The 12,369-nt window shown below is 42.6% G+C and overlaps 1 protein-coding gene across 1 annotated transcript in view; it reads right to left on the bottom strand.

The window, feature by feature from the left end:
- SERINC5 (serine incorporator 5) overlaps nucleotides 1-12,369 on the bottom strand; it is a 53,014-nt gene that overhangs the window by 10,489 nt on the left and 30,156 nt on the right. Inside the window, exons 4-9 of the mRNA XM_069776826.1 lie at nucleotides 12,142-12,224; nucleotides 8,629-8,722; nucleotides 6,836-7,047; nucleotides 5,906-6,001; nucleotides 2,883-3,009; nucleotides 1,195-1,261 (exon numbers count right to left, since the gene is read on the bottom strand). Coding sequence (XP_069632927.1) covers nucleotides 1,195-1,261; nucleotides 2,883-3,009; nucleotides 5,906-6,001; nucleotides 6,836-7,047; nucleotides 8,629-8,722; nucleotides 12,142-12,224 — 679 coding nt within the window. The remainder of the gene's footprint in view (nucleotides 1-1,194; nucleotides 1,262-2,882; nucleotides 3,010-5,905; nucleotides 6,002-6,835; nucleotides 7,048-8,628; nucleotides 8,723-12,141; nucleotides 12,225-12,369) is intronic.

Here is a 12,369-nt window from a genome sequence, read left to right as displayed (position 1 = left end):
CTGCGTTAAGCTTCAAGATCAAAGAACAAGGACAAGAATAAAGACTTCAAGCACAGCCAACAAGAACTTCAAATGGGTCGGTGGTCGCAAAAGCAGCCCTTCGACTCAAGTGAATCCTTCATTGCGCATGATCGGATGTAGGCAGTACTATGACAATCAGGATCATTTTTACGTGTATGTATACTAATCTGATTAATATGCAATTAGTTATTCTATATAACCTGTTTGTGCTAATGCTGTGGTATGCACGCTAGGTGGAACTATCCCCCGTGCATCCAGCGCTGCAATAAAGAATGCCTGCTTTGAAAAACTCCAAAATGAGTCTTAAGAGAGTTTCTTCGACCAGCTTTTCGGTATCACTCCCACAGTGAAACGTGTTTTGTGTCCCCATGCCCAGCTACTGCAAACACCAAGTGCCTCAGCAGATACTTCTGCGGTTTTGGATTCTCACAAACACGCTGATTGAAGACTTGAAAAATAGAAGTTAAAGCTGCAAGTAACACCAATGGAGAGACAGCTAGGGACGGAGATTCATCCTCCAAACACACAGATACATTTGAAGAGTGACACTAGAAAGCCTAAGCAAGGGGTAACTGTTACTTAGCAAAAACCCGCTCATTTCCCAGTGCTTCTGGGTGTTCTCAGCATAAGAAGGCCAAAGAAATAGGCAGGTTGAATGAAGAAACCTGTACTGGTGAAACAGGGACAAGAAATATAATCTGAGTGAGATATAATTACAGGCAAAAAGAAAGGAAGTACTTATGTGTGGAAATAAAAATAAGAGATAGGAACTTGGGATCATAGTCAGTTGCTGTGAGAACAAAGGCAACCAGGACCGCAAATGTTTAAGAACACCTCCACTTCTTTTTCTGATAGCTTCCCAGCAGACTCTTCCTTCACATGACAGGACATGAGCTTGTATGGAGCACAACAAGATTTACAGAAAGTCTGCAGGACATTAAATAAACTGCAAGAGCAGCAAATTATTTCAGTACATAAAGGCACCTCCACGACAAGCAAGAGCTGCAGAAGGGCCAATGTGGACAAGTGTTCTGTCGATTCCATACCTAGAAGCACATACAAACAAGCTTCTGTTTTCACCTAATTACAGATTACTTAGCCATGAAAACAGCAGCAAGAAAAGCACATGAGGAAGTCTGCACAGAAATCCTGTGGAAGGAAGCAAGAACTCACTTCGGTTTCAGGTGTTGCATATATTCCCCTCAGTGCCTCTGAGCTTGCACGTGTTGTTGAGGTCAAACTAGGAGCAAAAGAAGATAACGTCAAAACCCTCGGCATAAGTATAAGCCCAACAGGATGATTTTTCAACACCACAACAAACATAGTCTATTCCCATGTCTAAGCTAAGCATTTGCCTGGATATAGGCATATATCAAGCACTAAGCATGTGAAACATTTGTTCTGCACAAGTATAAACCAGCCTGACAGCCAGCTACTGGCCAACTCAGGCTGAATCATGAGCTTAAAAGTAGGTCACTCCTGAAAGGTGGTGAATTCATCACCATCAACAGCAGCAAAGAGCTAAGCGCTCCAATTTGCAATTCAGAAGAGATCTCCCCTGCTGTGCACAACCAATGCTTTTATATTAACTTCACAGCCATCACTTAGACTCAGCATTTCTGCAAAGGCTTTGCCAGTGAAATTACACCAACCGCTATTGTCAGTGTACCAGTTGCTGGAAATCACTTTCTTGCATGACTGCAGTCGTCTGGGGGGGAATCCTGCCTGTTTTCTTCTGATTAGAATAATTTCTTGCCCAGTCTTCCCCTTTCAGGATGTGTAATGCAAACTTCCCATTACCCGCTGGGAGATGTGTGTTAATGCTTTGCTGTACACACTGAGCCTTAGTAAGCAATACTTGAAAACATTCCCCTTGAAGGCCTTTCTACCCCGCTACATGGTGCACTTCCCCTGCAGGCTATGTGAAGCTTGTCTGCATTCCCAAAACACCTTCCTGGTGCACTGAAAACACTGTTCTAATGTGAACTAGATCCATGACACATGATATTCATACATTTGATACCAGAATTATATGGAACACATATCCATATTTGATAGCAGAAGAGTAGCTGTGCTGCCTCTTCAGAAAATCTCTCATTTTCACTTCAAAATTATGATGGAGTTTCACTATGTGAATTTTGAAGTGGACTGATTCAGAAGTAGAACCTGCTCAAAAATGTGCAGCACACAGGCAGTGCTGTCTCCTGGCAACCTGCACAGCCAAAACAACACCTCTCAATCATCAGCAACTCACCCCCCTGCCCTGTCCCAGAGCATGACTTAATTTATTGATGTAGGCTGCAATAATACAAGGTGAGCATCACAAATACATAGGCACAGACTTTTTTAGAGCAGGAGATCACTGGCAAATCCTGATGGCAGTACTGTGCTCATTGCTTGTTCAAAGGAAGCCCTAAACCCTCCCAGTTTTGTTTGTTTTAAAGACCCTCGAAGAACAGTCACAGCCTCTGCCAGGAGGCTACAGAAATTTCAGATACTTTTTTTAGATGGACATAACTGCATAGAGTTTTTCTTATAGAAAGAGTAAATACAGAATCAAAGCACCCTGAGACTGTTTGGGATCATGCACAGCTGGAAATGCCTTCCCCTCCACCTCTAGATGTAAATTGCTCCATCTGGTTTTAATGAAATATATTGGTTTCAAAAGTTGTATTATCTTGTTGAACATTTTTGGCTAAAACATCTAACCATTCTGAAACTGAGGAGAATGTGAACCTTTCAGCTCAGTTCTATGCTACTTCTCCCCATTACTTTGTCTGCATGAGACCTGCTATAAGCCTTCACTAATTGGACCATAACATTGCATTTACAGTGAGGTAACTGCAAACCCCCAGACTTACCAAGAATATAAAATGCAGCCAAACAAAATGGTAGTACCCAGGCCAGTAACCAGGTTTTCATCTCTGTGCAGGCCTTGACTAAATTCAGGTACACAGATTGTGATGTTCTGATTGTTTTCATCCAGGACTTCACAAAACAAAACAAAAAGAGCAGTTAGCAAAGCTCATTTCACTATATTTCAAAGCAGTCTTCAGATTGAAGGCTTTCAGCGAAATATTTTTATTACTTCAGACACTGGGTAGGTACATTTCAGTTGTTTCTATCTATCTTTTAAAAAGATCATACAGAAAAAATTCTGTAAATCTGACCTGGCAGATTCTGTGTTTCAGGCAAAACAAAAATGCAACTTAGCAGAGTACTAAAATTTCTTGTTTGACAAGAGCAGACAAACAAGGAAAGAGACTGTTTGGTGAACTAAGAAATAAGAAGTTGGAAGTTTATCAACACTTCACCCAAGACTACAGAGTCATATAAGACTGAGATAGTACAGACCTGACACCATAAATTTCTTTGACAGCAGGGGTGCCTGGAGGACAACTATGAAATTCATACTCAGTGAAAAACAGGTGGTGTGTAGTTGCCCTGTTCTCAGGCTGATACGTAGAAGACGAAAGAAAAGGAGATGCACCAGTTACAGGCAAGATTTTATCTTAACGTCTAAGCAAATGCTACTTCTAGGTCCTTGAAATGAAACCAATTCAGTTCTTGAGATACCTCTGGCTTTTTGGTGTCTGCTTGGCGTCAAGGCAAGGCAGACTAGTAGCACGCAGCATCACCCTAAAGCAAGAGATTACAGCTGCACCTTATCTCAAATCAAGAGCTTTTTGAGCCAATACTGTTTAAGACAAACTGTGTTCATATCTCCTCTTTCCTTCCAGCAGCCACACTGCATCCCCATTAGGACAGCACAACTGTTTGCAGGGGCAGAGGGCAAAATGCACCAAAGGCTACAACCTGGGTTAAAAATAAACTCAAAGTCAGTCCCCTGACCTGGCGGGGAAGGACTTTGCATGGTCCTGCAGGGCTGCACAAACAGCAGCACACAGCAGGGACAGCGTGGAGGTGGGAGCAAAAGAAGGGATGACAAGCTTTATAGAACACCCTGGCCAGAGATGTGCAGAATCCCCCACCTACATCCATCAGGTACACTTCTGCAGCAAGATAGGCCCACTGTTTGGCAGGCCTTTTTGCCAAGTCTGGCACCAAAAAGCTAAGGCACACTGATAAGCACAGGTTCAACAGACATTAGCTTTTGTTTGCCAGTTCCTTCTAAAAACATTTGCAACCCTGCTTTTTGAGTGTTGCAAATAAATACTTGCAGCTTACATTTTCTTCAGGCCTGGTTTGCAAGGTGGCCAATTTGTGAGATGGCCAATTTGAAAGTCCCTCCCTGAGTAATGAGTCAACATTAGGTAAGTTCATGGCAAATCTGAGTCACAGGGCATGGGACACCTTAGTAAGTGCCAGCACCCCATACATTCTCCAGCATGTGCCACTGTAAAAGCTGCACAGGCCAGTATGAGAGTCCTCATCACACAGACAGTGGAGAAAGGAGCATCTCTGAGAGTAGATGACAACCATGAGAGTTCTCTGGCCTGGGAAGACAAGGAGGAACATCTGATTCAGGAGGCCTGAGGGACTGTGCTTCATGCGTACTCTGACAAATGCAATAACCACACTTACAATACATACCAGAAGAATCAGACCATTCACTTAACTGCTGAAGGCTCTGACTGTCACAGGCATGAAATAACACAAGGCCAATGATCAAACACTGTACATCACTTTCTTCCCCTTTTTTCTTCTTTTTTTTTTTACACGGTGTCAAGTCTTATGAGTCATTCAGATGCCTTTTAAATTAACTTCTATATTCATTCAAAAACACTGCTTAAGCTCCGTAAGTAAATCTTCCACCTAAATACTGTTTTTCTTTCTTAGCATTAGAATATATATGTGTGTGTGCCTGTGCCTACACAAGTGTGACAGGGTCCTTCCTCCATCTCTCCCCTTTCTTCTTGGGAGGTGTCTGTAAAAACTTCTCCTTCCTGCCAACGGACTTACTTTCCTCTAGTTATCATTATTTCAACTATTTAGCACTAAAAGTTGAGCAATAATAAAGACAGGGGTTTTAGCATTATTAATTTGAATCAGAAAAGTCTTCTTTAAGTGAAAAGAATGCTCCCTGTCCAAATAGGTGAATCTGATGGTTACCTGGGAAAAGGAAATAGTTTGAGTTGTGCTTGTGAAGCCTTGCTGGGTTTTTGTAGCATAAAGAACTTAGAAACTCTAGGGAGTTCCCTACTCCTGGCTTGCAGTGCCGATGGTCAGAAGGGAAGTGCAGTACAGGAACTCTGCTGAAAAACAGCATCATCTCAAACACCTGCAGTATAACTCCAAGTCCCTTCTCAGAATGTTTCCTCTCAAAATGAAAGACGAGCGGTACTCAAGTTTTTGCTCCATTAGAAGTCCAGAACTAAGGCTACCTAGCATACTAATTCTAGGAGAAAAGAAGGGATTTTAGTACCCACTCTCATGGCCAGCACCTACTAACTGGTGGTGGACCTAGTAGACTTTTGGATGGAGCTGATCACCCAGCTGCTTCCAGAGGCATCCAAGAGCTATTTGTTCCAACTCCTTTCCAATCACATGACCAAACACATCATGTATTCAGTCATGTCCTATCATATGAGAACATGTGCTTGCCACATGAGGAACAGGTTACAAGACTCTGGGAAATTTGTCTGTAGGAAACAGACTGGAATTGCTCTGGTGCAACATACGCAACTCACCCAAGGTAAATTAAGCTCCCCTAGACCAAAGCGTTTAAGATAAATGGAGAGTGCCAATTGCATGGTCTCTCTCCTGCACAGATTTATTTTTAGTATTTGCGATTTCTTCTGCATAGAAGAAACCAAACCCAGCACTCCTATCTCTCTGAATTTGTTAAGTCAGGTTTGCTAAATTCTTGCTTTTAATACATGGCATGTCTAAAAGAATTTACATAAAGCATCAGATAACTTACTAGTTTCTGGTGGCTTGCTGGATAGTGCTGAGAAAGTGAGGTACATGACGTAGCAGCTGATAACTCCTGACTGCAGCAAACCAGAATGGGGCTGGCCTTTACAATAAAGAGGAAAATAAGTGATTTTTGCAGACATTTTAACAAATTGAAAAAGAAATTCATACCCTTTAAAGAACAGTACACTAGTATCTTTCAGAAGAGAACAGTACCTTTTATGTTTTACTTAAAGCAGTTCATAAGTTTTTGAGGCAGTTTAGATACATTTCCACTGGCATGTAAAGAGAAAAGAGCCTGTCCTTTAGTTCTGGTGGCTGTTTTAGAAAGGCATTAAAGATTCCCACATAAGTAAAGAATCACCCCTCTGCTTTCACCAAAAGCACCAGCTTTCCAAAAGCTACTGACAAGCTGCCATGATGGTTTTATTTGCCTGTAAAATTTGTGTTGGAGTCACTCAAATTACTATTTCCAGGTCCAATGTATGCAAGATACTAACAGCACACATAAAATATACTGAAGCATGAAATACTACTGTCAACTCCTCCAGGTCCAAACTTTACAGATAGTAAATCACAAGCAGTCAAAAGTAAATGGTAGAACAGTGGTGAATGAGCTCGACAGCCATCACCTCAACTGCTACCACGGCAAGAGCTGTCTAGGCTCCACAACACATTACCAGCCATCAGCATGTGAGCCTTGTTTACACTATGACTGCCTGATGGCACACCCAAGATGTCTCACACCTCTGTAGTTTTAGCAGCTGAGCTGATGACCAGCGATAGCACTTCATAGTGTAGATAAAGGACAGGCGCAAGAGCAGCACCAGCTCTGAGCTATCATGAGACTTTCTGCCCAGAACACGGCTCATGCCTCCAGGCACACAACTGTGGCAGCATCCAGAAACCCAGGAGAAGAAGAGGTCAGCAGACTCACGATTCTGGACACAGGGCGATATGGCCACCAGTGACACAAAGAGGCACAGGCCACCGTTAACACCGATCAGGACTTTGTTGTACATGCAGCCCTCTGAGCGTGTGTAGAAAAGAGCCATGAGGATGAGGGCTGCCACAGCCACGGAGTACAAGATGAGAGTGACCAGGGCAAGTAAACCATTCCACATCTGCTTGTGGTTTGCACCTGCAGTCCTGGGGAAAGAGAGACAAGCACCTTATCTTTGTCTTCCCTTCCCAGAGACAAAAAATTCTAATAGCTGAATAGTTCATATCCTCAAACACAAAACACAGTGCTTACTCTGCTGAAGCATGTGTACATCACTACACCAACACAGGCCCTTACAAAGTTCCTCTCGTGAAACAGAGGGGAACGTTCCTTAGCATTAATCTTCTGTGTTATCATGCCCAGCTGTTTCTGTAATTATAGCCCAGCGTGACTCCTAGGACTCCCAATCTCTGGGATCAGCCTGTCAGCGCATCTCAGCTCAATACTTCAGGGATTTCCTCAGCAGGAACTCAGTGTGCCCCAGACTCAGCTAGCAAGCGGTGCTCTTCACACAAGGACAGCAAAGGCATATTGCTTGATGTGCCTCTCTTCTGCCTCTTGCGCTACCCTGACAGTTTTACTACCCTTTCGCTTAAAAAGCCTTCTCTCCATTTGGGTTTATCCCACCAGTCTCCCTCAACTGAAGTGTGGTCCATCTTGTTTTTTTTTTCTTCACCTTCCAAACACCTCTTGCAAAGACCACTGTTTTTTTAGGACTGGGAACTAAAAAAGTTGTTTTGGCACAAAAGGCTTTTTGGTACATAGAAGGTTTTGCAGGTTTTTGTTGTTGTTGTTGTTGGTTTTGTTTTGTGGAAACAGCTTATTTTAAAAGAATATCTAATGTCAGAGAGTGCTAAAGTTAAACGCTGCTGCTGGAAATCTTTCATCCACAGAAAAGCAGCTACAGTAATTAGCAGTAAAAATATCTGTGGTATAAGGAGATCTCACCTATTCCTCCCTGAAAACAGCTATCTAGCAGAGCCCAAAGGTTTGCAAAACCTCTTCCTTAGTAGTCAGTATGCAAACTAGAACAAGAGAGGACTGCAAAGGTTTGTAGAAGAAGAAATGAGAGACAGAAAGGGTGGAGGTGGAGGCAGGAGCTCCTGCGTATATGTGGGAAGACAGTTTAAATATTTTAAATAGATGAGAGGCTAAGGGCTAGGAAGGTAATAGCAAATATGCTAAACCAGAAATTAAGTCAATGCCAAAATGGGGTATATGTGGATTGATAATGGAAATTGCATATTTAGATAAAAGCAAAGAAGTTGAAGAGAAAGGAGCAGTTCTTATGTCGAGAAAAAAAACTGATGTGCATTAAGCTGACACAAAAAAGCACGACACAAAAAAACTGCACACAGTTTCACTATTACATTTTGCAAATCCAGTTTTATTCTCTTGCAGCACTCTGTTTCTTAGCAGGTATATTTTCATATAAAATATAAAACAACTTAAAGTAAGAGGTTCTTGCATCCCAACATGCTACTAATTGGAAGCCAAGCAATAGAGGTTAAGACTAAATCAGCAGAGTAGAAGTGGATAAGGAGGAAACATGTCCGCTGGGGAAGGAGAAAGTGGATGAAGCAAAGATGAACAGCTCTAAATATTGAGAGTAAAGTGTCTTATTTCAGAAATTACATCCATGCTACTTTTAAATTCTTTGTTGCGAGAAATGTATTGTTCAGGAGTCCACCAGAATTTTATGCAAATACTACTTGCTCAACACATACCAATTTTTATTCCATTTGTGTGCGAACTCAACAAGCAGGATGAGCTGAATGGCAATGAAAAGGAAACCTCCTGTTGCTCCTACGTAGCGCCAGGCTGCAAGGCAGAGAGGCAGAAAATAGGTCAAACTGCAGTTGCCTTTCCTTTGAGATAAAATGGAATTATTGTCTATGCAGTGAAGCCATTAACGCAGTCTGAATATCTCAAGCCCACAGATGCAGCAAGAGATGAGAGGTTTCAGCTTAAAGGCCAGCTCAGTTAACTCAAGATTAGCTCTTTGATGAATTCAGTTTGCAACCTGCTACATTTTCAAAATAAGCGTGTTAGGACATTTACTGAATTTCCCTAACCTAGAGAAATTTTGTGGAGACTATGAGTTACTATGTTCTGACAGAAAATACTGAAACCTTTATTGTCACTGGCAGGAGGGAGGTGGTGTGAAGGCATTTCACAGCAATCTAAACCCTGAAATTGCAAGGTACTGGAACCCAGTACTAAAAAGGGCAATTTCTTCCCTTCCAGGTTCCAGTACCACAGAAAAACAAAGGTGGAGCTTATCTATTTACAAATGCTGTCCTGAGCCACTCCCAAAGAGACGGGAACAGTTGGTATTTACTGACTAGTTTTAAGACAGGTTATTTGACTACTTAACCATTGACCTACATATACTGTATTTAGGTAGCTGTTTGGATACTTTGCACAACAGATCTCTTATGTGCAACATCAGAAATCTCTGAGGAAATACAGATACCTATTTAAATGTTTAGCTGCATATACAGCTTGTGCTGCTGTGCAGAGCCTATAAATGACTCCAGGTGTGCAGCTGATTTCAGTGAAGACAACCAAGCAAGTGCATTAGCAAAGTTACACCGTATCCTACCATTGTGTTTTCCTTTTGAAAACTGCTTGCATAAGTGAAGTGGAAAAACAGAACAGTCAGGGCACGTTACCCTTATCGGATGATGTAGAGGGGTTTTTTTACTGTATCATAAGCTCATTATTTGAATGCAAGAAAAAATGCCATTTGTTTGGTTTTGCTGAACGTATTGTATGCACTCAATAAGCATGCTGTTCTTCAAACAAAAACAAAAAATGGAAGAAGCTAGCATGTAGAAAAGTACATACAAAGTAGGCAGGGAACAAGGTGTGCATATGTTTTTGGGAGAGGTAGAGTAGGAAAAAGCAGACCACCAATGGAGTGAGTAATTAAATAGCCAGACTCTCAGTATCTCCCACTGCCACAGGCAGGACACTGCGGGATGTTTTACGGATCCATCATAGATAAGGTTAGCATGGCCAGTGTGGATTTAACACTACAGCCCACACAAACCTAGTGCTTGCACGTAATACTCCTCCATGATTAACAAACTGCTAAGCATGGGAAGCGTGACAGGATCTTTTTTTTTTTTTTTTTAAATAATAAGCAAACTGGGAGAATGCTTACAAAAAAAAAGACAGCATTAAGTTTCTTGATGGGAGGGAAAAAAAAGGAAAAACAAAACCACACAACACCCAAACCATCTGTAAATCTCAAATTCAGGGGTTGACTGGAGGACAGTTTAGCAGGATGTGCAGAATACACCTTCAGAGAGAAAAGTCAAAAGCTAATTTGGGGAAGAAAGCTTGTTATGCTGTATGTCCACACTAGGTCAGCCTGCTGTTGAGAAACAGCACCCTAATCAGCACAAAAAGTTGTTTCCTCTTTCCCTAAACACGTCAGTTCGCAATGACTTTTCACCATGAACAGGGTCGTTCGCAAAGATGATGGGCAGTCTCGCTTGCTCCTGCCGCTACATCTTTCTAATCCAAACAGTGATTAGATACTAAGGACAAGCACATACAGCCATCCTGTGACTTTGCAGAGCAGAGGAATAAGGATAAGGAGCCCTTCACTTCTGGGGCATCAAACTGAACCAGGACCAAACAAACAGCTAGTAAGAGCAAGAAGCTGAATTACACTGTTGTGGTTTAACCCCAGCCAGCAACTAAGCACCACGCAGTCACTCACTCACTCCTCCCCCATCCAGTGGGATGGGGGAGAAAATCAGGAAAAGAAGCAAAACTCGTGGGTTGAGATAGGAACGGTTTAATAGAACAGAAAAGAAGAAACTAATAATGATAGTGATAACACTAATAAAATGACAACAGTAGTAATAAAAGGATTGGAATGTACAAATGATAAGCAGGGCAATTGCTCACCACCCGCCGACCAACACCCAGCCGGTCCCCTGAGCGGCGATTCCCTGCCCCCCCTTCCCAGTTCCTAAACTAGATGGGACGTCCCATGGTATGGAATACGCCGTTGGCCAGTTTGGGTCAGGTGCCCTGGCTGGGCATGAGAAGCTGAAAAATCCTTGACTATAGTCTAAACACTACTGAGCAACAACTGAAAACATCAGTGTTATCAACATTCTTCGCATACTGAACTCAAAACATAGCACTGTACCAGCTACTAGGAAGACAGTTAACTCTATCCCAGCTGAAACCAGGACATACACCCATCAGTGGTTTACTTGAAGTAGTTTTTACCTTAGTTTCCCAGAGCACTGTGCTCATAGTATGTCTGCCCACTCTATTCTCTTCCCCCATGTTACTCTTTTCTGCTTTTAAACACCCTGGCTAGAGAAGATCAGTGTTGAAAACACAGGCAACCGAGCAAGCCTTAGTGGAAGCAGGCAGCAGACACAACTGCTCCTTTGCACTACTGATCCCATCCCCTTCCACTTGCCCAGATGCAACAGCTTAAGGGCTTACAAGCACCTGGCAAACTGAAGAGCAGAAACTCATCTCAGCATCACCAGGATTTTTGCTCCTAGCCCACAAGAGGCCTGAGAGAAGCCCCACTGCCCCGAGCTGGCATTTAAGCACTGGGCCAGTACCAGTATGCCTGTGCGGTGCCAGGGCATCTTCCAAAACTGGAAATGCTTCAGGCACAGCATCCTCAGCAGAGCACTCTCAACACGGTCCAAGAAGTCTACTATTTTACCTCACTGCATTTACGACACCAGCCTGAAAACTAACAACATCCCAAATTCTTTTGCAGCATTGCAATTTCCAGGCAGCAAACGCCAGCGCCTGGCCGGTCGCTGTGCCCCCTTGAGCACTGGCACCTCTCCACTGTGCAGCACGGACCCTGGCTGCTGCACTATGGCAGAGCGACCTCCACAAGCCAAACTAACATGTGGCCCTGCGTTCTTGAGTGAACAATTTCTTGTGCATCATTATAGCTTCCTGCTTCTTAAAGAATTTGCAAGACAGCACCACAGTGGTATTTTTACCTACCCATTTGGCCTGCTCTTGATCAGAAAAAAACATGCTCTTTACTGCGTATTCACATACACCCTGTGCACACAGAGCTCCCCCCAGACAGCTCCAAATATTCCTTTTGCACCTGGACTATACTGGCTTTACTTCAAGAAATATGGCAATATTCACTTTGATTAGACCTTTAGGATTTATAACCACTCACAAGGTAGTATAGAATGAAGCAGCATAACAAAACAAGAAGGACATACCATTGAGGAAAGTGTCCTGATCAGGAATGAAGAAGGCTCCTGAGCACATCGCTGCCAGAAGTAGAAGTTTAACAAGCCAGAATCTGGACAAGAGGAAAAAAAAAAATCATCTGGTTCTAATAGGTGTTAGAGGTCTTCAACTAAAGTACCATGAGAAATCTCTATTTAAAGCCCAACAAGAGAAAAAACAGCCTTTGGTGACTGATTGCCACTTCAGTTAGTTTTCAC

Source organism: Haliaeetus albicilla, chromosome Z, assembly GCF_947461875.1.
Source record: "Haliaeetus albicilla chromosome Z, bHalAlb1.1, whole genome shotgun sequence".
NCBI classification, from domain to species: Eukaryota; Metazoa; Chordata; class Aves; order Accipitriformes; family Accipitridae; genus Haliaeetus; species Haliaeetus albicilla.
The sequence above is the reverse complement of the archived record's forward strand: the minus strand, read 5'-3'. Positions and strand labels throughout refer to the sequence as shown.